Below are 27,118 nucleotides of genomic sequence, written 5' to 3'. Positions count from 1 at the left end.
GCAGTGGTGGGGCCAGTGTTCTAGCTGCTGCTATTTGCCCTGAGAGATCATCACTCCTGGCAGTATCCAATACAGTAGACTAGTGTGAGGGAGAGATAGTCACAGGAGACCCCTGCGCTATCTGCTGCCTCTCCTGGCTTTGGTGTGGCAGCACGGTGGTGCAGTGGTAGAGTTTCCGCCTCACAGCGTCAGAGACCCAGGTTAGATCCTGACTATGGGTGCTGTCTGCACGGAGTTTGTACATTCTCCCTATGACCACGTGGGTTTTCTCTGGGAGCTCCAGTTTCCTCCCACATTACAAACACAGGTTAATTGGCTTCGGTAAAAATGGTAAACTATCCCTAGTTTGTACGATTGTGTTCGTGTACGGGGTGATCGCTGGTCGGCGCAGACTAGGTGGGCCGAAGGGCTAGTTTCCACACGGTATCTCTAAACTAAACCAAGGGTAATGTCCCCTAATGTTTGATAAGGGTGGAGCCTTAAGATGAGGGAGGCAAACTTTTAAGCAAATGTGCGGGGCTAGTTTTATTTTACACAGAGAGTGGTGGGTGCCTGGAATGCACTGCTGAGGGGAGTTGTGGAGGCAGAAAGGATAGTGGCATTTAAGAGGCTTTTTAGATAGGCACATACATATGCAAGGAATGGAGAGTTATGGATCACGTGCAGGCAGAGATTAGTTTAACTTGGTATCATGTTTGTCATGATTGTGGGCTGAAGGGCCTGTTTCTGTGCTGTACTCCTTCTACGGTCTAAAGCCAACAAGTTCCACATTCAATAATGGATAATTGAAAGAAGGCGCCCAATATAATGACCTGCTTCGAACTTTAAAGCAGAAGAGGAGTTTGAACCAAAACAGGAGGAATGGAACAGAAATAAGAGTTGATCACAGAAAGCATTGACTGGAGGAAAGCATCACACTGGGTAGATGTCAAGGGTTGGTTCATAGCATTTAATAAATTGCTCTACAAAGAGGAAAATATCCGAGGAATATAAAGTATGCAAGGAAGCCATAAAAAGTTCATGTCTTTTTAAAAATAATGTCTTAGAGTAATTTGGTTTTGTGAAACTTTGGAAGAATCATCAAATCCTATTCTAGGCCGAAGATCTGATCATTTCACTGTGATCACCAGGTATCTCAGTTTCATTTTGTATCATAACGGAAGAAGTTGCCACTTCTGCAGTTACCACTCCTGAAGAATTGGAGTCTGACCCAAATGGCAATAAATTCCTCAGTTCTTTGGCTGCTGGTGAAGATCTGTGCTCAAAGCATTTCCTCTTTGAAAATCACCACATTGTTTACTCTGGCTTGAGTTGAATCGGAGTGAGAACCTTTGCACCTGTATTTGAACAAAAAAAGTCATGAACCATGGGCATATACCTAAAATCTTTCTTGTAACTGTCCAAATGTATCATTTATTTCAAGTCACTTTAGTTTTAATTCAACAAAGTCAGTTCCAGAGTTTATCATCATGGGCTGTGTGTTTGCAACAATGCATTTGTTGTGAGACCGATTGCAAGCATGTGGGGTCGCTGCATGCAGGTTTTTGCCAAACCACCCTGTGCATTACTTGAGAGAATTATACAATCAAATAACTAAAAAAAGTTAAACAGGCAAATAATGAGACGCTCTGGTTTCTATGTTTTCTATGTTGTTTAGGAATAGTCAGAGATAGTCATAGTGTCATACAGCTTGGAAACCTGCCGTTCCTGAAGAAGTCTGAAAAAGTGTCTTGACACAAAACGTCAACTATTCCTTTTCTCCAGAGATGATGCCTGACCCACTGAGTTACTTCAGATTTTGTGTCTGTCTTCGGAACTTGGATAAGACAGATTTAGAGGGACATGGGCCAAATGCAGGTAGGTGGGGCTAATGTAGATGGGACATGTTGGTTGATGTGGGCAAGTTGAGCCAAAGGGCCTGTTTCCACACTTTCCATGTACCTGTCCAAATGTTTCTTAAACGCTGTGATAGTACCTGCCTCATCTGTTATAACATTCAAAACTGATGAAAGCAGATACATTACAGATAGGATAGGAGGAGTTTGAGGACTATGGGCCAAACGCAAATGGAACTAGTCCAGTATGTCAACCTGGAATTCAGTCCTCCCATAAACAAACTTGAGACACTACACCACAGCAACTGTCATTTAGGGCAGAAGTTTCTTTTCAGAAAGGGAGAGAATGAAAATGACCTCGTTGACTTACCATTTAAATTTTTGCATTTGGTCAATGGTGTCTGGAAGAGGAATATTGAATGTTTCTGGCAGAAACAAAACCACTATTGCTGTGAACACCATCAACATCCCCATCACAATAAACGGCAGGTTCCCTTGATAAATACCTGTGAAAAGAAAGCATACATTTACCTAGAAGTGAAAATCAACGAATCGATATAAAAAGCCAAAGTATTTCATGCAACAGACGCCAATGTGAAATCAAATGTACTTCACAAAATGTATATTCAAGTCATTTCCAATTTCAGGTGTAGGTTATTTTCATTGTTCCTGAGCTGGTTACAGTGATATCCCTTCTTGGTGAGAAGATGGGAAACATTTTTTGAGTTTGAGTTTAGTTTATCGTCACGTGTATCGAGGTACAGTGAAAAGCTTTTGTTGCGTACGAACCAGTCAGCGGAAAGACAATACATGATTAAAACAAGACATGGTAAAGACAATACATGATTGATCATCTGCTTGAGACTGTATGTTGCAGGGGAAAGATTAGTGAGGGCTAATAACTAGTAAATAGGGATGTGGATTGTGCTAATTTGGTGACAGGGAACCGTAGACAAAGCCTAAAAGTAGAGACATGGAATGCAGCAGTGAGGATACCCAAGGTTCCAGAACTTCATGAATGATATTATAGCGGGCACCCATCGTTGTAACAGAAAATTGGATCGACTGTCAACTAAGTTAGACTTGTGGATAATCATTTTAATTTGTAATTAAGACCTAGTTTGTTACCTCATTAAGCCTTTCTGTAACTTCCATTCTGTAATCAAGACCTAGTTTTGCTGTTAACCAAGTTTCTGTGTAATCTGTTCAGCTGAGAATATAAAAGCTGTACTGAAGTTGTGCTCAGGGATCAGCCTTGACTGGTCTCCTGGTGTGCTTCAGTTTTAATAAATCGTCCGTTACTTTGAACACCAACTCCGCACGGCCTTTCCATTTGCTCCAAAACTGGACTAGAATTTATTTGTTACATTGTAATTTTCATGAGCACAATATAACACCACCCAATATTACGGGATAATTGGGAAATTATTACTGGGAAATTAAAGACTAAATCTTTCTTACTTCACTATTGCAGTTGGCTAGGACATTGACAAACTGATATGGGTTGTTTTGCTTTCATTATGTTAATCAAATGCATCATTGCCTTCTTCTAGCTCTTAATTTCAAATAATGTGGGAGTATGTATTCAGAATCTGTCACCCCCTCCTTTAATACATACTCAAGTACTGAGATACGAACAAATATCATTGCATATTTCAACTCCAAAATAGTTTCAACAGCTCACATCACCACTAACAATTATATATTTCATAACCTAGGGTACTGTCCCATTCACCTGTTTCCAATTGAGGACATTGGACTTTGTGTAAGGAACCGATCGCTATGAGGCTGAGGATTATATTTTGCATACTGTATCTTTCCCTTTGCTTTATCTCTTGTACTTGAGTTTGAACTGATTGTGTGTAGTATGTATTTATTCATAAAATGCTGGAGTAACTCAGCAGGTCCGGCAGCATCTCAGGAGAGAAGGAATGGGCGACGTTTCGGGTCGAGACCCTACTTCAGACTGATGTCAGGGGGGCGGGACAAAGGAAGGATATTGGTGGAGACAGGAATACAGTGGGAGATCTGGGAAGGGGGAGGGGAAGAGAGGGACAGAGGAACTATCTAAAGTTGGATAAGTCAATGTTCATACCACTGGGCTGCAAGCTGCCCAGGCAAAATATGAGGTGCTGTTCCTCCAATTTCCAGTGGGACTCACTTTGGCTCTAGAGGAGGCCCATGACAGAAAGGTCAGGCTGGGAATGGGAGGGGGAGCTGAAGTGCTCAGCCACCAGGAGATCAGATTGGTTAATGCGGAACGAGCGCAGCTGTTGTGCGAAGCGATCGCCGAGCCTGCGTTTGGTTTCGCCAATGTAAATAAGTTAACATCTGGAGCAGCGGATGCAATAGATGAGGTTGGAGGAGGTGCAGATGAACCTCTGTCTCACCTGCAAAGACTGTTTGGGTCAGATTGGTTAATGCAGACTGAGCGCAGGTGTTGAGCGAAGAGATCGCCGAGCCTGCGTTCGAGCCTGCCTGTAGTATGTATGTATGTATATATGTATGCATGTATGTATGTATGGTTTAGCTGATTTGATTGCATAGCATGCAAAACAAATAACTATACACGTCTATAAGATCACCCCTCAGCCTCCTGTGCTCCAAGGAATAACGTCCTAGCCTGCACAATCTTTCCTAATAGCTCTGGCCCTAATGTTCAGGCAACATGCTCGTAAATCTTCATTGCACTCTTTCCAGCTTAGTAACATTCTTCCTATAAGAGGGTGACCAAAACTGCACACAATACTCCAAATAAAGCGTCACAATGTCTCGTACAACTGTAACATAACATCCCAACATCTACACTCAGTATCGTGACTGATGAAGACCAATGAACCAAAAGCTTCATGTGTAGGAAGGAACTGCAGATGTTGGTTTACACCGAAGATAGACACAAAATGTTGCAGTAACTCAGTGGGACTGGCAGCATCTCCGTAGAGAAGGAATGGGTGACATTTCGAGTCAAGACCCTTCTTCAGACTGAGAGTCAGGGGAGAGGGAGACACAGAGATATGGAAGGGTAATGTGTGAAAATGACAGGTCAAAGCAGACGATGATAAGGAAATGTAGAATGGTTCATTGCTTACTGAGGGCAAGGTGACAAGGAGGCGTACAATCAATAAAATTATTCAAGACAGTGAAACTAGTCAGAGAACTAGTGTGGGGAGGGACATAGAGAGAGGGAAAGCAAGGGTTACTTGAAGTTAGAGAACTCAGCTTTCTTTACTACCTTATCAACCTGTGACCTATGTTGGGATAGTGTCAAAAATTCTTATATTCTACAAGAATAGTGCGACACGGTGGCAGCAGCGGTAGAGTTGCTGCCTTACAGCACCACAGACCCGGGTTAGATCGTGACTAGGGTGCTATCTGTATGGAGTTTGTATGTTTTCACTGTGACCTGCGAGGGTCCTCTCTGAGATATTTGATTTGCTCCCACACTCCAAAGACGTAAAGGTTTGTTGGTTAATTGGCTTAGGTAAAATTGTAAATTGTTCCTAGTGTGTGTAGGATAGTGTTAGTGTATAGGTATCGCTGTTCAGTGCGGACTCGGTCGGCCGAAGTGTCTGTTTCCATGCTGTATCTCTGTATTTAAAAAATAAATTCAAGAGGTGTCATTGTTGGCTTACCAAGTAAAACAATGTAAGGAGAAATAATGCTGCCAATTCTCGAAGCCACTGAACTCACTCCAACACCTGTGTTTCTCATCGGGGTTGGATACAGTTCGGAGGTGTAGACATAAACCATGGTATAAGCACATGTGTTTCCCAGTTTTCCAATTAACACCAGCACTGTAGAAAGTATTGAAAGATCTAGAAAAAACAGGAAGAGCTGTATTAATGCTGTCGGTCTGCAACTGGCAATAGACAATAGGTGCAGGAGGAGGCCATTCGGCCCTTCGAGCCAGCACCGCCATTCAATGTGATCATGGCTGATCATTCTCAATCAGTACCCCATTCCTGCCTTCTCCCCATACCCCCTGACTCCACTATCCTTAAGAGCTCTATCCAGCTCTCTCTTGAATGCATTCAGAGAATTGGCCTCTACTGCCTTCTGAGGCAGAGAATTCCACAGATTCACAACTCTCTGACTGAAAAAGTTTTTCCTCATCTCAGTTCTAAATGGCCTACCCCTTATTCTTAAACTGTGGCCCCTTGTTCTGGACTCCCCCAACATTGGGAACATGTTTCCTGCCTCTAACGTGTCCAACCCCTTAATAATCTTATACGTTTCGATAAGATCTCCTCTCATCCTTCTAAATTCCAGTGTATACAAGCCTAGTCGCTCCAGTCTTTCAACATATGACAGTCCCGCCATTCCGGGAATTAACCTAGTAAACCAACGCTGCACGCCCTCAATAGCAAGAATATCCTTCCTCAAATTTGCAGACCAAAACTGCACACAGTACTCCAGGTGCAGTCTCACTAGGGCCCTGTACAACTGCAGAAGGACCTCTTTGCTCCTATACTCAATTCCTCTTGTTATGAAGGCCAAAATTCCATTGGCTTTCTTCACTGCCTGCTGTACCTGCATGCTTCCTTTCAGTGACTGATGCACTAGGACACCCAGATCTCGTTGTACGTCCCCTGTTCCTAACTTGACACCATTCAGATAATACTCTGCCTTCCTATTCTTACCACCAAAGTGGATAACCTCACACTTATCCACATTAAACTGCATCTGCCATGCATCCGCCCACTCACACAACCTGTCCAAGTCACCCTGCAACCTCATAACATCTTCCTCACAGTTCACACTACCACCCAGCTTTATATCATCTGCAAATTTGCTAATGGTACTTTTAATCCCTTCATCCAAGTCATTAATGTATATTGTAATTAGTTGCGGTCCCAGCACCGAGCCTTGCGGTACCCCACTAGTTACTGCCTGCCATTCTAAAAGGGACCCATTTATCCCCACTCTTTGCTTTCTGTCTGTCAACCAATTTTCTATCCATGTCAGTACACTACCTCCAATACCATGTGCTCTAACTTTGCCCACTAATCTCCTATGTGGAACCTTTTCAAATGCTTTCTGAAAGTCAAGGTACACCACATCCACCGGCTCTCCCCTGTCAATTTTCCTGGTTACATCCTCAAAGAATTCCAGAAGATTAGTCAAGCATGATTTCCCCTTTGTAAATCCATGCTAACTCGGAACAATCCTGTTACTACTATCCCAATGCTCCGTAATTTCGTCTTTCGCAAGCTGTGTGGATCTGTCACAAACTTAACACAAAGCTTAGTTTTCCCCAGTCAGTTCAGTTCGGTTCAGTTTATTGTCAATAGATGTAGTGAAAAGCTTTTGTTGTGTGCTACCCAGTCAGTGGAAAGACAATACATGATTACAATCGAGCCATTTACAGTGTGTAGATACATGATAAGGGAATAATGTGGAGGAGTTTAAGGAGATCATAGTTAATGTAAGAAATGTTGCTGTAGGAGTAGAGATTTAAGAGTGTGGAGCGAGTGGAATATGTGATTGTAGATCTGCTTCTGTGGTTAGCACGCTAATAATCGCCTGGGTTGGGCGTTATCTTGCCTGCTCCGGTTGCATGTACATGTTAGCTCCAATCATGCAGTGTATTTCATCTTTACGAACTGACAGGGCCTTCTGATGTGATTTTTGACACTCTGGTGTAAGAGATGGTTGGCCATTCAATGAAGCTTGTTCATTTGGTAGCTCAGACTATTCATTGCTTTGATAAATGCACAGTGGCACAGTGGTGTAGCGGTAGAGTTGCTGCCTTACAGCGCCAGAGACCCGGATTCAATCCTGGCCATGGGTGCTGTCTGTATGTAGTTTGTACGTTCTCCCTGTGGCCTGTGTGGGGTGTTCTCTGGGAGCTCCGGTTTCCTCCCAGAGGAGACATATAGGTTTGTAGGTTCATTGACTTGGTAAAATGGTCACTAATTTGTGTAGGATAGTGTTAATGTGCGAGGATTACTGGTTCGCACAGCCTCAGTGGGCCAAAAGCCGATTTCTGCACTGTTTGTCAAAACTGAACTGAACTAAACAAAACTAAACTGAACTAACCTAAACAAAACTGAAATATTATGTTCTCCTGAGATGCTGCCTGACCCACTGAGTTACTCTTGCACTTTGTGTCTATCGTTAATACTAATAAGCCACCAAATACTGTACCATAAAAATACACAATGTGCTGGAGTAACTCAGCGGGTCAGGCAGGATCTTTGGAGAATATGGATAGGTGACATTTCAGGTCAGGACCCTCCTTCAGACACTGTATCATGTTGGTATCGTGGAGGTGGTATTGAGCCCATAAATCTGTACAGGAAAGAAATAATGTGGCAGTCCTCCTTGTGACCGTGTGAGTTTTCTCTGGATGCTCTGGTTTCCTCCCACACTCCAAAGACGTACAGGTTTATAGGCTTTTAGAAAACTAAATTGTCCCTAGTGTGTAAGAGAGTGTTAGTGCATGGAGTGATTTCTGGTTGGCACGGACTCGGTGGGCCATGGGACCTGTTTCCATGCTGTATCTCTAAAGTCAAGTGCAGTCTGATGTCTAAAGGCTTGTTCGCGGTTGTCACACTAGGATCACTGTAGAATCAGTGTAAAATTTACTTGATGGTATGAGGTTCATGAAGAGCAGAACACCTCCACTCAGAACAAGAATGCCTGAATGGCTGAGTCTGCGTGGAAATCTCCGGAGGAGAAGCCAGGCTGCGATATTGGCCGGAATCTCAATGGCACCAAAGAGGAAACAATTCAGATAGTCATTGCCATTGAGATTGGGGACGTTCAGAGACAGACCATAGTATCCAATTGCTATAATCATCCTGCAAAATAAAAGGCAAAATACTTCTTGTCAAACTGTTTTGTTATTATTGTTCACCCAACCTGTTTTTGTTGTCTTGTTGAGTCTCATTGCCTGTAACTCATTTTCACCTCACCCACAGCCAACAATGTTTCCTTTATCATCGTTACTTTTTTGCATATCTTTCATTCATTTGTCTCTATATCACCGTATATATATATCTCTCGTTTCCCCTTCCCCTGACTCTCAGTCTGAGGAACAGTCTCATCCTGAATCGTCACCTATTCCTTTTCTCCAGAGATGCTGTCTGACCCGCTGAGTTATTTCAGCTCTTTGTGTCTATCTTTGGTCTCTTTTCTTGGATTTGTTCTTCCATTTGATTTAATGTCGTTTGTAGAACCTGAACATGTGTAGCCTTTGCAGCCTTGTTTTAACATAGAACAGTACAGCACAGGAACAGGCCCTTCAGCCCACAATGTTTGTGCTGAATGTGATGCCAAGATAAACTGATCTCACCTACTGTGTGTGATCCATGTCCTTTTATTCCCTGCACTTCCATGTGCCTATCTAAAAGCCTCTTAAACACCACTATCGTATCTGCCTCCACCACCACCCCAGGCAATGCGTTCCAGGCCCCCACTGCTCTCTGTGGAAAAAACTCACCTGACACATCCCCATTAAATCTTCTCCCTCTCACCTTGTAGCTGTGCCCTCTAGTGTTGGACATTTCCATCCTGGAAAAAAGGTTCTGACTGTCTACCCTTTCTATACCTCACATAATTTTATATACTTCCATCAAGTCTCCCCTTAACCTCCAACGTTGCAGACAAAACAAAGTAAATCTATCCAACCTCTCCCTCTAGCTGAAACCCTCGACTCCAGGCAGCATTCTGGAAACCTCCAAAGCCTCCACGTTTCCTGCAATGGGGCGACCAGAACTGTACGCAATACTCCAAATGTGGCCCAACCAAAGTCCTATAGAGCTGTATCATGACTTCCTGACTCTTACACTCAAAGTCCCTCACAATGAAGGCAAGCATACCATTCGCCATCTTTACCACCCTGTCCACTTGTGCTGCCATCTACACTGAGCTATGAACAGACTCCAGGATCCCTCTGTATATGAATGTTATTAGGGGTCTTGTCATTAATTGTATACTTTTGTCTTTCTCTCAACCTCACAAAATGCACCACTTTGCAGTCTCTCGTGGTTAAACTCCAACTGCCATTGCTCTTCCAATTTCTGCAGATGATCTATATCCATTATATCTCTGACATCATTCCTCACTGTCTGCAACTTCTCCAATTTTGGTGTCATCGGTAAAATTACTCACCAACCCGTCTACATTTACATCCAGGTTATTGATATACATCACAACATCAAAGGTCCCCGCACAGAATATGGTTTGTAGGTTAATTGGCCTCAAACTGCCCCCAGTATGTAGGGAGTGGATGAGAAATTGGTGATTGATGGTCAGCATGGATTTGGTGGGCGGAAGGGCCTGTTTCCATGCTGTATTTCTAAATTAAACTAAATAATTAAAATCCGGTCAGTGGAAAATATGTAGAGATTACTTTAGTTTAGTTTCAAGGGTTTCAAGGTCAGTTTATTGTCACATGTACCAATTAAGGTACAGTGAAATTTGAGATACCAGTTTAGAGATACAGCATGGAAACAGGCCCTTCAGCCCACCAAGTCCTTTTTGAGCCCCCCAATGGGGATCCCTCTACGCAGGGATTCTGCCCCTCTACATCGGGGGCCCGGGGTGGAGGTTACTGCACCGAGGCATCTCTTGCAACCTGTTTCTCTCGCGGTTCACAGACTCGCCAGGCGTCTGCCACATTTGCGGGCTGGAAGAACCTGTGTTCCACGAGTACATAGAGTGTGTGAGGTTGCAGCCCCTGTTCCAATATCTAAAAGGGCTGCTCCTTGCCTTCTGGCTGCACTTCACACCCACCATCCTCATCTTTGGACACCCTGTGCGTAGGAGAGATGGTAGGGCCGAAGATGTCCTGGTTGGTTTGCTCCGAGGCCTGGCCAAGCTGGCCATCCGTGAGTCATGGCGCCAGGTGGAAGAGGGCTCTGCCTGAGCCGGCTGCCTGCCCCTTTTCCGGGGTTACGAACAGGTCCGGGTGGTAATAGAAAGGAACTACTCTATCACAGTTGCCATGTGGGAATTCTGGGACCGTTGGGCACCGTGAGGGGTGGGATGGATCCTTAAAAAGGATGGGGAATTCGTGATTTAATATTTAAGAATATTTGTTTTATTTTGTATTATGGCGGTGGGTTTGTTTGTATTGTTTTGTATTATAAATAGCACATTTGTAAATAATGGATTTAAATTATGTTTGGTTAAAAAAAAGTCCTTGTCCACCAACGATCCCCTGTACACTAGTTCTGCTATTCCAGCTCTGGATCTACACATTAGGGACAATTTACAATTTTATAGAAGCCAATTAACCGACAAACCGGCATTCTTTGGAATGTGGGAGGAAACCAGAGCACCTGGAGGAAACCCATGCAGTCACAGGAAGAACGTACACTGCACAGACAGCATCTGTAGTCAGGATCGAACCCGGGACTCTGGTGCTGTGAGGCATCAACACTATCACTCCGCTACTGTGCCGATAAAATAACATATTCCTCACAGATATTTTTTAATAAACACGTCTGAATATTCTTCTTGAATCTCATACTTACCACATGAGTAAGCTGATCACTGTGATGACTAGGATATTTCGAGATTTTATCAATTGAGTAACTGGAACAGATGTTACTTGTTTATTCTGTGTATGTTCAAGCTGGAAGACAAACAGAAGATTCAACATTGAATTCCACAGATTTACCACCCTTTGCCTGAAGAAATTATTTCTCAATTCCCTCTTAAAGGAACGTCCTTTAATTCTGAGGCCATGACCTCCGATCCTTCACTCTTCCACTGGTGGAAACATCCTCTCCACATTCACTTGATATGAAAAGAATTGAGAGGAAAGTGTTGCTCTGTATTAAATAATTGAAAAACCACACAGCAATGAAATAAATGGTCTTGCCCCAATACCTCATCGTCAGTGAAAAGTACTGCAGGTGGAGTGATGCCATTTTTCTTTGCCATGAGTCGAATTATTGATTCAGCTTCCTTTACCCTTCCCTTGGACAGTAGCCAGCGTGGAGATTCAGGAATAAACCTAGAATTAAACAAGGTATTCTGTAACAGGATTATTGAAGCATCAAAGGACTTGTGAAATTACTACCATGATAATCTTAACAATACGATACCAAATGATACGATAAAACTTTATTCATCCCCAGAGGGAAATTGGTCTGCCAATAGACACACGCACAACTAGGTGCACGAAAACTTGAAATCAACATTAAATTAAAAGTGAGAAAAAAAAGAAAATGTCCAGCGACTGTTGGCCGGCTGCCGTGTGCACAGCGCATTAACCAGGACGGGCGAACAAACAAACAAACAGACACAGGCTTATCCCCTGGGCACAGGATTGTAAAAGTAGTGCCCCCCCTTCTCCACACCGGGTCCCCTTTGTTCTCCCACCGTCCCTCACGGCAGTCTCCCCACGCCAGGTCCCCATTGTCTTCCCCATCTCCCCCACACGCTCATCGACCGCTCCCGCTGCCGCCGAGGCCCCAGCACCGCCCGCTGCCGTCGAGGCCCCCGTTGCCACCGAGTCCCCTGCACCGTCGAGGCTCCCGTTACCGCCGAGGCCCCCCCGCCGCTGCCCACGTCGAGGCTCCCGCTGTCGCCGCCAAGGCTCCCATCGGCGCCGCCACTGAGGCTCCTACGGCCCAGACAGGCCTCGCCGCCTGGCTTCTCTGCAGGCCCCTGGGAGGCCTGTGGGGCGAGTCGGGCCTAGTGGAGTGCGAACCGGTCGGCAGTGCGGTTGATCGGCGGGTGGATCGAGCCCGCGCGGCTCCCCGGAACACTCCCGCCACGCGCGCGGCTCCCTGGGACAGTAAGAGTGGCACAGTGGCGCAGCTGGTGGAGCTGCTGCCTCACAGTGCCTGAGACCCGGGTAGGGTCCTGACCTCGGGTGCTGTCTGCCTGGAGATTGCATGAATCCTGTACGTCTTTGGAGTGTGGGAGGAAACCGGAGAACCCAGAGAAAGCCCATGCGGTCTCAGGGAGAACGTACAAACTCCGTACAGACAGCGCTCATAGTCAGGATCAAATCTCTGGCTCTGTAAGGCAACAACTCTACTGCTACACTACCGTGCCGCTCTGCTGGGACATATTCCAGGTTATTGAAAGAGGAGATTGCTGAGCCTTAACAACGATCTTTGCATCTTCTGTAGCCAGAGGACAGGAGAGTAGCTAATGTCGCCTCACAGCTCCAAAGCACCATCTCTGACACCTCTCTCCCCAATCTTGATTTCTCCAACAGACTATCGACTGGCAGGCGATAGGTTGAAATGTGTAGGAAGGAACTGTAGATGCTGGTTTACACCAAAGACACATAATGTTGGAGTAACTCAGCGGGCCAGACAGCATCTCTAGTGAGAAGGAAGGGTAACGTTTTGGGTCAAGACACTTCTTCAGACTGAGATACAGGTGAGGGGGTTTTTCGATGGGTAAATGGTGGACATATTTTCGTTATCTTGGTCATAATGAATCCCAGTGACAACAGCTTTGTAAGGTCATCATTACCTACTGATTGGATGGGTTGAAGGTTGAAGGGTCTACATACCACCACAAAGGAATGTACAGCAAACTGATCAGGCTCAGGGTCAATATCAACATTCTCCATCCTCTCAAGAAATAGGCTACAAAAGGCAGCATCATGTAACCCACAGCATACAAACAGCCAATTCCAAGTGTGGAGAATGCAACCCGAATGGATTTCAGTAGAAGTTCAGATCCTGCAAGAAGAGTAGAACAAGGTTCAGTGGTTTTGTGAGTTCATTTTCATTCACTGTCATTCTGGAACTTTTATATTCAACTAAAAATTGGCAACATTAAATTACCTGCTTAACCATAAACCGTGCCATGTGAAGCTTGAAGAATTTCACCTGAATGAGGCCACTCATCAAACAGCACCAAAAAGCAGCACATAAAAGGGAACAAAGTTTAATGTTTACTCTTGTGACAGGGTTTTTGAATGTCTCTGACAACATCTAGCCTCTTTGATAATGGTTCAATGGTACTTATTTTATCACGTGTACCAAATTACAGTGGGATTCATTTTCTCCATACTGATCAGTAAGATAGTGCCCTACAAAATAGGGCGGTACGGTGGCGCAGCGGTAGAGTTGCTGCCTTACAGCTCTTGCAGCGTCGGAGACCCGGGTTCGATCCCGACTACGGATGCTGTCTGTCCGGAGTTTGTACGTTCTCCCCGTGACTGCATGTGTTTTCTCCGAGATCTGATGGCAATCGCAACATAATTAAATGTAGAAAACGAGCTAAGAAATGGCATGAATGAAACTTACCAAGCACAAACGCAGTCACATTGTTTGAAATCTCACCGATGCCTCTCAATAAATTAATCAGGCAGAAGATTTCCCAGCTGGGTGATAATGTGAGAAGAAGATTGAATAAAACCTGTACCGCCATAGTTCCAAACAAAACAATCTTCCTCCCAAACCTGGAAAACATAATAAAACATTCAATTATATATAGCACTGCACACCGACAAATGTATCCACGTAAACATATGCATGTGCCTGTATTTAAACACAATCTAAATCACACATTTAGTTTAATTTAGTTTAGAGATACAGCATGTAAAAAAGGCCCTTCGGTGCACCGAGTTCATGCCGATCAGCAATCCCCATACATTAGTTTTATCCTACACACTGGGGACAATTTGCAGAAGACAATTTGGCCCTTCGAGCCAGCGCAGTCATTCATTGTGATCATGGCTGATCATCCACAATCAGTAACCTGTGCCTGCCTTCTCCCCATGTCCCTTGAAACCACTAGCCCCTCTGTCGAGTGTAAGAAAATAACAGCATCTCAAGAGTCTCAAGAGAAAATAACAGCATCTCAGTCTGAAGAAGGGTCTCGACCCGAAACGCCATCCATTCCTTCTCTCCTGAGATGATGCCTGACCTGAGTTACTCCAGCATTTTGTGAATAAGCCCCTCTATCTAACTCACTATCTAACCCACTATCTAACCCACAGCACAGCTGGGTCCTACTGCCCACCCCCTACTACAGGTAACCACAGCCAGTTCTCCACTGGAGCTCCCCCTTCCCCCTCTAGCCAGGCGACCCCAACTACTCCCCACATCGGTCCTCATGCCCCCCTTTGCCCTGTTAACCCACCACCCCCTCACCATACATCCCCTCCACCTCCACCTGCCCCCCTGCCTCCATCCGACCCCAACCCCCACCATTGCCGGGTGTTCACCATCCCCCCTGACCTCCCCCTTTCAGACACCGAACGGTCTGTCCTCAGCAGAGGCCTTACCTTTGTTCCCCTCCGCCCCCACATCAACGAGTTCTGCGTCCGCCATGACGTGGAGCTCTTCTTCCGCCTCCGAGCCTTTTTCCCTGGGAAGGATTCCTCACCCCCCACTGATGACCCCTTCTCCCGTCTCCAACGGACCCCCTCCTCTTGGACCCCCCCGGTTGGCCAATTACCCTCACTAGAACTGTTTATCTCCAACTGCCGGCGTGACATTAACCGTCTCAAATTCTCCACTCCCCTGACTAACTCTAACCTCTCCCCTCCTGAACGTGCAGCCCTCCACTCACTCCGCAACAACCCTGACTTAGTCATCAAACCCGCTGACAAGGGAGGTGCTGTGGTAGTCTGGCGTGCTGACCTCTACCGGACCGAGGCCAGACGACAACTATCAGACACCTCTTCCTACTTATCCCTGGACCATGACCCCACCGACAAACACCAGACCTTTATCAGCAGCACCATCACTGACCTCATCATCTCCGGCGATCTAACCCCCAATGCCTCCAAACTCATAGTTCCCCAGCCCCGCACGGCCCGATTCTACCTCCTACCCAAAATCCATAAACAGAACTGTCCCGGCAGACCCATTGTCTCTGCCTGCTCATGTCGCACCAAACTTATTTCCACCTATCTCGACTCCATCCTATCCCCCCTGGTCAAATCCCTCCCCACCTACATCCAAGACACCTCACACGCTCTCCATCTCCTCGATAACTTCCGGTTCCCAGGCCCCCATTCCCTCATCTTTACCATGGATGTCCAGTCACTCTACACTTCCATTCCCCACAAGGATGGTCTCGAAGCCCTCCGTTTCTTCCTCGACCATAGAACCAGCCAATCCCCATCTACCAACACTCTCCTCCGCCTAGCAGAGCTGGTTCTTACTCTTAACAACTTCTCCTTTGACTCCTCCCACTTCCTCCAAACCAGAGGCGTAGCTATGGGCACTCGCATGGGTCCTAGCTACGCCTGCCTCTTTGTCGGGTACGTCGAACAATCCCTGTTCCGGACGTACACCGGCCCCATCCCCGAACTCTATCTCCGCTACATCGACGACTGCATTGGTGCTACCTCTTGTACCCATGCAGAACTCACTGACTTCATACACTTCACCTCCAATTTCCATCCTGCCCTTAAATATACCTGGACTATCTCCGACATCTCCCTCCCGTTTCTGGACCTCACCATCTCCATCACAGGAGACATACTAGTGACGGACATTTACTATAAACCCACTGACTCACACAGCTATCTGGACTACACTTCTTCCCACCCAGTCCCCTGCAAAAAGTCTATCCCCTACTCCCAATTCCTCCGTCTACGCCGCATCTGCGCCCGGGATGAGGTGTTTCACACTAGGGCTTCGGAGATGTCCTCGTTCTTCAGGAAACGGGGCTTCCCTTCTTCCATTATTGATGAAGCTCTCACTAGGGTCTCTTCTACATCCCACAACTCTGCTCTTGCTCCCCCTCCCCCCACTCGCAACAAGGACAGAATCCCCCTCGTTCTCACTTTCCACCCCACCAGCCAGCGGATCCAACAAATTATCCGCCAACATTTTCGTCACCTACTACGGGACCCCACCACTGGCCATATCTTCCCATCCCCTCCCCTCTCTGCGTTTCGCAGAGACCGTTCCCTCCTCAACTCCCTGGTCCACTCGTCCCTTCCTACCCAAACCACCCCAACCCCGGGCACTTTCCCCTGCAACCGCACGAGATGCAACACCTGTCCCTTTACCTCCCCCCTCAACTCCATCCAAGGACCCAAACAGTCTTTCCAGGTGAGACAAAGGTTCACCTGCACCTCCTCCAACCTCATCTATTGCATCCGCTGCTCTAGATGCCAACTTATTTACATCGGCGAAACCAAGCACAGGCTCGGCGATCGCTTCGCTGAACACCTGCGCTCGGTCCGCATTAACCAAACTGATCTCCCGGTGGCCGAGCACTTCAACTCCCCCTCCCATTCCCAGTCTGACCTTTCTGTCATGGGCCTCCTCCAGTGCCATAGTGAGGCCCACCGGAAATTGGAGGAACAGCACCTCATATTTCGCCTGGGCAGTTTGCAGCCCAGTGGTATGAACATCGACTTCTCCAACTTTAGATAGTTCCTCTGTCCCTCTCTTCCCCTCCTCCTTCCCAGATCTCCCTCTATCTTCCTGTCTCCATCTACATCCTTCCTTTGTCCCGCCCCCCCTGACATCAGTCTGAAGAAGGGTGTCGACCCGAAACGTCACCCATTCCTTCTCTCCCGAGATGCTGCCCGACCTGCTGAGTTACTCCAGCACTTTGTGAATAAATTACTATCTAACTCTCTTTTAAATTCATCCAGTAAATTGGCCTCCACGGTCTTCTGTGGCAGAGAATCCCACAAATTCACAACTCTCCCGGTGAAAATGTTTCTTCCCACCTCAGTTTTAAATGGCCTTCCCTTTATTCTTAGACTGTGTCTCTTGTTTCTGGAGTCCCCCAACATTGGGAACATTTTTCCTGCTTCTAGCTTATCCAGTCCTTTTATAAGTCACTATAACATCTCCTCTCATCCTTCTAAACTCCAGTGAATACAAGCCCAGCCTTTCCAATCTTTTCTCATATGACAGTTCTGCCATTCCAGGGATCAACTTTGTGAACCTACGCTGCACTAGCTCAATCGCAAGGATGTCCTTCCTCAAATTAGGAGACCAAAACAGCACACAATACTCCAGATGTAGTCTCATCAGGGCCCTATACAACTGCACAAGGACTTCTTTGCTCTGATACTCAAATCTTCCCGTTATGAAGGTCAACATGCCATTAGCTTTCTTCACTGCCTGCTGTACCTGCACGCTTACCTTCAGTGTCTGGTGCACAAAGACACCCAGATCTCTGTGCACCTCCGCTTTACCTAATCTAACACCATTGAGATAATAATCTGCCTCCTTGTTTTTGCCGCTAAAATGTGGATAACCTTACATTTATTTGAGGTTTTCCTTCCCCATTGAAGCATTGAGGCTCTCAACACCATCTGCACCAACAACCCCAAAGCTGCTGCATCGGGGATCAGGCTGCCTAAAGAGAATTCTAATGAGGACAATTGGTCAGATATGTCCTTCAAATAAGCAGGATGATTTTATTTGATGGTTCCTGGCCGGTTCATCACATAGTAAGAGATTAAAACTACCCTGCAGTTATCTGAATGTGTGCAAATGTTTTCAGGCTTTAGGATGTATCTATTCCTAAAATCATGTAGGTTTACATTCCACAGACCGCATTTCTGGTTTAGACTTTAGAGATACAGTGTGGAAACAGGCCTTTCAGTACCCCGAGTCCACGCCGACTAGTGATCACCCAGTACACTAGCACTTTCCTACACACCAGGGACAATTTGCTCATTTTTACTGAAACCAATTAACTGACAAACCAGTAGGTCTTTGAGTGTGGGAGGAATCCGGAGCCCCTGAAGAAAACCCAGTCACATGGAGAACGTACAAACTTCATACAGACAGCACCCGTGGTCAGGATCGAACCTGGGTCTCTGGTGCTGTAAAGCAGCAACTCTACCGATGTGACACGTTTGATGTAATCAGCCGTAAAAAATATTTTTTGGAGTCTAATTAGACGTAAATAGAAAAGACAGGTTTAGAGGGATATGGGCCAAACACAGGCAAGTGGGACCAGTGAAGATGGGACATGTTGGTCGGTGTGGGCAAGTTGGATGCAAGGGCCGGTTTCCACACTGTATGACTCTATAACTCTAAAGCATCTAACTGCTGCGAGCCTGTCTTGCCTTGGGGTACAAAAACAATGGAGGCGATTTACGATGAACATACAGTATCTCTATCTGCGAATACAAAGGGGAGAGCTCACCTGTCTGATATTATCCCAGAACCACCAGAACCTATCATCACTCCGAAGAAGTACAGTGATGTAGTAAATGGCCCTTTCCACGTATCGTCACACTCCAAGTCCCACTGAAATGCAAAAAAAAAATCCAATGATCCAAATGTACACCGATCAGCCAAAACATTATGACCTGATGAGCCAAAGCATCATGTCCACCTGCCTAATATGCTGTTGGTCCTCCGTGTGCAGCCCCAAATGCAGCAGGGTGCGATGCATTGTGTATTGTGACAAATTCCTCCTGTGATAACCTTTGAAATTTTCTGTGACTTGTGCCACAGTAGCCCTGCTATCGGTTCGGAACAGACGGGATAGCCTTCGTTGTGCTCATAGAAACATAGAAAATATGTGCTGGAAGCCATTTGGCCCTTCGTGCCAGCACCACCATTCATTGTGATCATGGCTGATCATCGACCATCAGTAACCTCTGCCTGCCTTCTCCCCATATCCATTGAGTCAACTAGCCCCTAGAACTCTATCTAACTCTCTTTTAAATTCATCCAGTGAATTTGCCTCCACTGCCTTCTGTGGCAGAGAATTCCACAAATTTACAACTCTCTGGGTGAAAAAGTTTCTTTCACTTCAGTTTTAAATGGCCTCCCCTTTATTCTTAGACTGTGTCCCCTCATTCTGGACTCCCCCAACATTGGGAACATTTTTCCTGCATCTAGCTTGTCTAGTCATTTTATGATTTTAAAGTCTCTATAAGATCCCCTCTTATCCTTCTAAACTCCAGTGAATACAAGCCCAGTCTTTCCAATCTTTCCTCAGACAACAGTCCCTCCAAGCCAGGGATTAACGTCGTGAACCTATGCTGTCCTTCCTCAAATTAGGAGACCAAAACTGCACTCCAGGTGCGGTCTCACCAGGGCCCTATACAACTGCAGAAGGACTTCTTTGCTCCTGTACTCAAATCCTCTCGTTATGAAGGCCAATATGCCACTAGCTTTCTTCACTGCTTGCTGTACCTGCACGCTTACTTTCAATGACTGATGTACAAGGACACCAAGGTCTCATTGCACCTCCCCTTTACCTAATCTAACACCATTGCGATAATAATCTGCCTCCTTATTTTTGCCGCCAAAGTGGATAATCTCACATTTATCCACATTATAATGCATCTCCCTCACACATCGATAAGCCTTCAGCGCCCAACATCCTGTCGCCGGTTTGTCTCTCCTCGGACCACTGTCAGTAGGTACTCACCACTGCTGACCAGGAGCACCCCACGAGCCTTGCCATTTCAGAGATGCTCTGACCCAGTTGTCTGGCCATAACAATATGGCCCTTGTCAAAGTCGCTTAGGTCTTTACTCCTGCCCATTTCGCCTGCATCCAACACATCAACTTCAAGAACTGACTGTTCACTTGCTTCCCACAGGCCATCAGGACTGTTAACTTTTATAACTCCAGGGACTAAATTTTGTCTTCTCTGTATTAACTTTTATTTATATGCTGTAACTGTAATTCTTTTTGTGCACAATCTGCAGGCATTGCCACTTTCATTTCACTGCACATCGTGTATGTGCATGTGACAAATAAACTTGACTTAATATCCCACCCCTTGACAAGTGCCATTGTAACAAGATCATCAATGTTGTTCACTTCGCCTGTCAGTGGTCATAATGTTTTGGCTGATCGGTGTATGGTCTTATTAGGCAAAGATGTGAGCAACATTTGGTGATTTAAAACAATTATTTTTACAATCTTTACAATGGACATCCTGTCTCTTTACATATTTATAGAGTCACCAAGTGATACAATATGGAAACAGGCCCATCGACCCAACTTGCCAACACTGGCCAACATGTCCCAGCTACACTAGACCCACCTGCCAGCATTTGGGCTATATCCCTCCAAACTTGTCCTATCCATGTACTTGTCTAAATGCTTCTTAAATGTCGAATGCTTCACTATATATACACATCTACAGCTCTGCCCTCATTGACCTTTTTGGTCACGTCTTCAAAAAACGCAATTAGATTTGTGATATACAACCTCCCACGTACAAAACCATGCTGACTAATCCGTCTAAATGCTTGTATATCCTATCCCTCAGAATACCCTCTAGTAACATTCCTGATGGAGATGTTAAGCTTCATCAGGAAGATGGAACTACATCTCGAACGGGAAGACCTCAGGGCTCTCCATTTCTTCCCAGATCGGTGGCCACCAGTTCCCCAGAACTAACACACTCCTCCATCTACGGAGTCTAACCTTACCCTCAATGACATTTCTGTTGATTCCTCTCGCTTTATTTAAATCAAAAGTGAAACCATGGGTATTCAATAGACAACAGACAATATGCCAGCATTTTGTGATACCTTCGATTCGTACCAGCATCTGCAGTTATTTTCCTACACACATAAGTGCAGGTGTAGGCCATTCTGCCCTTCGAGCTAGCACCGCCATTCAATGTGATCATGGCTGATCATTCACAATCAGTATCCCGTTTCTGCCCATTCCCCATACCCCCTGACTCCACTATCATTAAGAGCTCTATCTAACTCTCTCATGAAAGCATCCAGAGAATTGGCCTCCACTACCTTCTGAGGCAGAGAATTCCACAGATTTACAACTCTGACTGAAAATGTTTTTCCTCATCTCCGTTCTAAATGGCCTATCCCTTATTCTTAAACTGTGGCCCCTCGTTCTGGACTCCCCCAACATTGGGAACATATTTCCTGCCTCTTGCGTGTCCAATCCCTTCATAATCTTATATGTTTCATTAACATCCCCTCGCATCCTTCTAAATTCCAGTGTATACAAGTCCAATCGCTCCAGTCTTTCAACATACGACAGTCCCGCCATTCCAGGAATTAACCTTGTGAACCTACGCTGCACTCCCTCAATAGCAAGAATGTCCTTCCTCAAATTTGGAGACCATGAGTACACACAGTACTCCAGGTGCGGTCTCACTAGGAGCCTGTACAACTGCAGAAGGACCTCCTTGCTCCTATACGCAACTCTTCTTGTCATGAAGGCCAACATGCCATTAGCTTTCTTCACTGCCTGCTGTACCCACATGCTCACTTTCAGTGACTGATGAACAAGGATACCCAGATCTCTTTGTACTTCCCCATTTCTAACTTGACACTATTCAGATAATAATCTGCCCTCCTGTTCTTACCACCAAAGTGGATAACCTCACATTTATCCCCATTAAACTGCATCTGCCAGGCATCTGCCCACTCACACAACCTGTCCAAGTCACCCTGCATCCTCCTCACAGTTCACACTGCCACCCAGCTTTGTGTCATCCGCAAATGTGCTAATGTTACTTTTAATCCCTTCATCTAAGTCATTAATGTATATTGTAAATAGCTGCAGTCCCAGCACCGAGCCTTACGGTACCCCACTAGTCACTGCCTGCTATTCTGAAAGGGATCCGTTAATCCCTATTCTTTGTTTCCTATCTGCCAAGCAATTTTCTATACATGTCAGCACCCTACCCCCAATACCATGTGCTCTAATCTTGCCCACTAATCTCCTATGTGGGACCTTATCAAAGGCTTTCTGAAAGTCCAGGTTAGTACATCCACTGGCTCTCCCTTGTCCATTTTCCTCGTTACATCCTCAAAGAATTCCAGAAGACTAGTCAAGCATGATTTCCCCTTCGTAAATCCATGCTGACTCGGAACGATCCTGTTACTGCTATCCAAATGTTCCGCAATTTCTTCTTTTATAATTGACTCCAGCATCTTCCCCACCAATGATGTCAGGTTATCTGGTCTATAATTTCCCGTTTTCCCTCTCCCTCATTTCTTAAAAAGTTGGATAACATTAGCTACCCTCCAATCCATGGGAACAGATCATGAATCTATAGAACATTGGAAAATGATTACCAATGTGTCCACGTTTTCTAGAGCCACTGCCTTAAATATTGTCCTTGACTTCCCTTGTCTGCCACGGTCGCCTCTTACTCCCCTTAGAATCTTTCTTCCTATTTGGAATGAACTGATCCTGCACCTTCTGTATTATTCCCAGAAATACCTGCCATTGTTGATCCACCATCTTCCCTGCTAGGATCTCTATCCAGTCAACTCTGGCCAGCTCCTCTCTCATGCCTCCATAGTCCCCCTTGCTCAACTGCAATACTGACACTTCCGATTTTCCCTTCTCCCTCGCAAATTATAGATTAAAACTGATCATATTATGATCACTACCTCCTCATGGCTCTTTTACCTTGAATTCCCTTATCAAATCCCATTAATTACACAACACTAAATCCAGAATTGCCGTCTCCCTGGTAGGCTCTAGTACAAGCTGCTCTCAGAATCCATCTCAGAGGCACTCCACAAACTCCCTTTCTTGGGGTCCATTACCAACCTGATTTTCCCAGTCTACCTGCATGTTCAAATCTCACATAACCACATTTGTGACATGCCAATTTTAACTCTTGATTCAACTTGCACCCTATATCCAGGCTACTGTTTGGGGGCCTGTAGATAACACCCATTTGGGTCTTTTTACCCTTACAATTCCTCAGTTCTATCCATACTGATTCTACATCTCCTGATTCTATGTCACCCCTTGCACGGGACTGAATATCATTCCTTGCCAACAGAGTGACCCTCCCCTCTGCACACCCATGTCTTTTCGATAGGTCGTATACCCCTGAATATTCAGCTCCCAGCCCTGGTCCTCTTGCAGCCATGTCTCTGTAATTCCCAAAACATCATACTTGCCAATACCTAACTGAGCCTCAAGCTCATCCACTTTATTTTTTATAATTCACGCATTAAAATACAACACTTTAACCTCAGTATTCATCTCCCCTCTCACACCGGTCACTATTGGTCCTGACCTTACTTTCTTATCCCTTCTCGAGCTTTCCTTCCCATTAATTTGAGAGTCTTTTGCAATTTCTCCTGTATTCGCTACCCCTTTAACTCCATCTTTATACTCCCAATTTGTCAACCCCTCCCCCCACTATTTAGTTTAAACCCACACGTGTAGCACTAGCAAACTTGCCTTCCAGAGAGTTGGTCCCTCTCCAGTTGAGGTGTAACCTCTCCCTTTTGTAACCTCACCCCTACCCCAGCAGAGGTCGATAAATCTAAATTCTTGCTCCCTGCACCAGCCCCACAGCCATACATTCATATCCCCTTTCTCCCTGTTCCCGCCCTCACCAGAACGAGGTACAGGAAGCAATCCAGAGATAACCAACCTCAAAGTCCTGCTCTTCAGTCTTCTTCTTAACTCTCTAAACATACTGGCAGAACCTCCTTCCTCTTCTTCCTGACGTCGTTCGTGCCCACATGCACAACTACTTCCGGCTGTTCACCTTCCCTCTCGAGGATGTTCTGAATTTGGTCTGTGACATCTTGAACCCTGGAACCAGGGAGGCAACAGACTATCCTCGAGTCCCCCCCCCCCCCCACCACAGAATCTCCTGTCCGCATCTCGGACAATGGAATCATCCACTACAATGGCTCTGCCCGAGTCTGATTGCCAGGTTTGGAGCCACCGACCTGTCTGCCGCTCGGACTGGAAGCACCTTCTGCCCCGACAGCCCCCAAGAGGATGTACCTTTTTTCATTAGGTACTGCCTCCAGGGTCTCCTGCTCTCCACGTTTGCTCCCTTTTTTCCCAGTCACCCACCTTCTCTCGTCCTGCATCCTAGGCGTGACAACTTCACTGTGGGTCCTGTCCAGGAAGCACTATTTTTCCCACATGGCCCTGAGGCCATCCAGCTACTCCTCCAGTTCCCAACACGTACACCCAGGAGCTGCACCAGGACACAATTCCTGCAGGTGTAGTCTCCAGAAGCTCCATCGGCACCCCTGACCACCCACATCCTGCAGGAAATACACTGCACCAACCTGCCTGCCATTTCTTCAGTAGTCAAAAAAAGGTCACAAGTTTCAAATCAGGTGTAGCCTCCTTGCCGAAGACTCGTCCTTACCTCGACAAGGCACTTACTTACTTACCTCGACAAGGCACTTACTTACCTTGTGTTGGGGGGGGTTGTGGGGGAATGGTGGGGGGGGGGGGCAAAGTCGGCCGCCTCGTCCGGCCTGGGCGCCAGATTTTTGTGGGGACTTCGTGGGGGGGGGGGGGGGGGGGGGTAGATATTTTTTGTATTACTGAGGAAACTGCACCACCAGATGCCAGAAAATCGGAGTTGGACTTGTACTATTGCCCCGAAAGACACCAAAAGCACCAGGAACTCAGCGGGTCAGGGAGCATCTCTGGCGATGAAGGAATAGGTGACGCTCCAGGTAGAAACACTTCTTCAGACACATATTCCTACACCTGCATTATTCCCAAACTCATTTTCCTCTGGATTCCTGGTCAGAGGCAGGTTGGGAAGAAGTGCAGCAGAAGTGCATTAGGTTTGTCTCCTGAATCCATGCAGGGCCATGCATCAAATGACATGATGTTCATTTCATCAACATCACCATCAATGTCCCCCCTGCCCTCGAATTCCTTATGTCCGCCACGTCTCTCCTTTTTTCATCTCTCTGTCTCCATCTGAGGAGACAGACTATCCAAGCACTTCTGCTACACATCCACAGCCACCCACATCTACCTTTTATCAACACTTCTTCCCAACCTGCCCCTTACTAGGAATCCAGAGGTTCCTCCATCTCTGTTGCATCTGCTCATGAGATGGGACTTGCCATTCCAAGACATCTGAGATGTCCCCTTCCTTCAGGAAAAGTGGTTCCCCTTTCCCCCCTCGCCCACCTACGCGGCAGGTGTGGAAGGAGCCCTTACCTGTGTCTCCTCCATTTCCTGCAAATCAGCCCCCGACCCTTCTCTCCCCAGACCAAACGGGGATGGTGTTCCCCTGGTCATGTCCATGTGATAGGAGCAGAATTAGGCCATTCGGCCCATCAAGTCACTCCGCCATTTAATTATGGCTGATCTATCTTTCTCTCTTAAACCCATTCTCACAATCTGTTCATTTGATCTCACCAGTCTCCGCACCTGAGTTACTCCAGCACTTTGTGCTCTCCATTCTTGTCCCACTCCTTCCCCTCACCTCCTTCTGCCAGCTCTCTCCCCACAAGGTCCCCACACCAAACGTCGCCTGTCCATTCCCGTCCCCAGATGCTGCTCGGCCTGCTGAGATCCTCCAGAATAGAAAGTGCAGGAGTAACTCAGTAAACAAAGTGCACACAAAGTGCTGGAGTAACTCAGGGGGTCAGGCAGCTTCCCCGGAGAACACGGACAGGGGACGTTTCAGGTCGGAAGTCTGAAACAAACCTCGGAGACGATGGTGGAGGTGTACTGGTCCTGACTGTACTCCCATCCATCCAAACACGGCTCCTCTTCGATCTCGGACACGTTGAGGAGATCTGGGTCTGGAAACACCTCCGAGAGGTTCCTGATCACATCCAAGCGGTAGCGACTGCATTGTCTGTACTGGTCTTGGGTTCCTGGCACCAGTGGGATGGTTCTGTTCATCCAGGCTTGGCTGAGGTTGAGATTCCCGGGAATCAAGCAGCGATGCGCTGGGATATCCCCGACGAAGATTATGATTAAAGGGGCGAAACCGTTGGGAATAACGCTGAGAGCCAAGAGCAGGAAGATGAGTTTCTGAGCCGGTCCCCATTCCCCCAGGAAGGCTGTTATTTCATCGTAATCCCGCATGTTAGTTGCAGACGCGGCGCTGACTGAACCTTGGTTTCAGAAGCCTGGAGCGCTTCAACATTGTGGGTGGACCTGAAGTTGTAGAGCAGGATTGTTGCAAAACACTGATGATTTATCACCTTGGACTGTTAACCCAACAGGTTCTGGAAACACAATATCCGTGATAAACAGCAACACCTTCGAGTGGAAGTGAGAAGGAAGGAACTGCAGATGCTGGTTTACACCGAATAGACACAAAATGTTGGAGTAATTCAGCGGGACAGGCAGCATCTCCGGCGAGAGGGAATGCGTGACCTTTCGGGTCGAGACCCTTCTTCAGACTGAGTAGACGAGTTATTCAGTCTACTGGAAATGGGGTGGAATATTGGCTTAGGGCCAAATCCCTGTTAAATATTGGTGACAACAGACCTGTTTTCCGTGCTGTATCTCTAAAGTCTAAAGTCTAAATTAAATGAAGAAAGCATTAAGATGTGTGCATTGGGTCAAGGTCTGTGGTTAATCATGTGACATCTTTGATAACCATGTATCTCTGAAACAAGATTGCTCTGTTTAATTTCCCCCATAATATCTATAATATCTGCCTGTTGAACA

At 46.2% G+C, this 27,118-nt stretch overlaps 1 protein-coding gene across 1 annotated transcript; it reads right to left on the bottom strand.

Moving 5' to 3' along the window:
* Positions 1-1,241: 1,241 nt before the first annotated feature.
* Positions 1,242-26,539, bottom strand: LOC144599814 (organic cation/carnitine transporter 2-like). The gene is made up of 10 exons (XM_078411061.1): positions 26,141-26,539; positions 18,894-18,997; positions 14,063-14,217; positions 13,321-13,492; positions 11,676-11,802; positions 11,318-11,418; positions 8,424-8,638; positions 5,468-5,650; positions 2,206-2,341; positions 1,242-1,337 (listed from the first exon to the last, which is right to left on the bottom strand). Exons 1-10 carry the CDS (start codon positions 26,525-26,527, stop codon positions 1,262-1,264), a joined length of 1,656 nt encoding a protein of 551 aa, XP_078267187.1. The 5' UTR covers positions 26,528-26,539; the 3' UTR covers positions 1,242-1,261.
* Positions 26,540-27,118: the final 579 nt, after the last annotated feature.

The sequence above is a fragment of the Rhinoraja longicauda genome, chromosome 14 (genome assembly GCF_053455715.1).
Source record: "Rhinoraja longicauda isolate Sanriku21f chromosome 14, sRhiLon1.1, whole genome shotgun sequence".
NCBI lineage: Eukaryota > Metazoa > Chordata > Chondrichthyes > Rajiformes > Arhynchobatidae > Rhinoraja > Rhinoraja longicauda.
The sequence above is the reverse complement of the archived record's forward strand: the minus strand, read 5'-3'. Positions and strand labels throughout refer to the sequence as shown.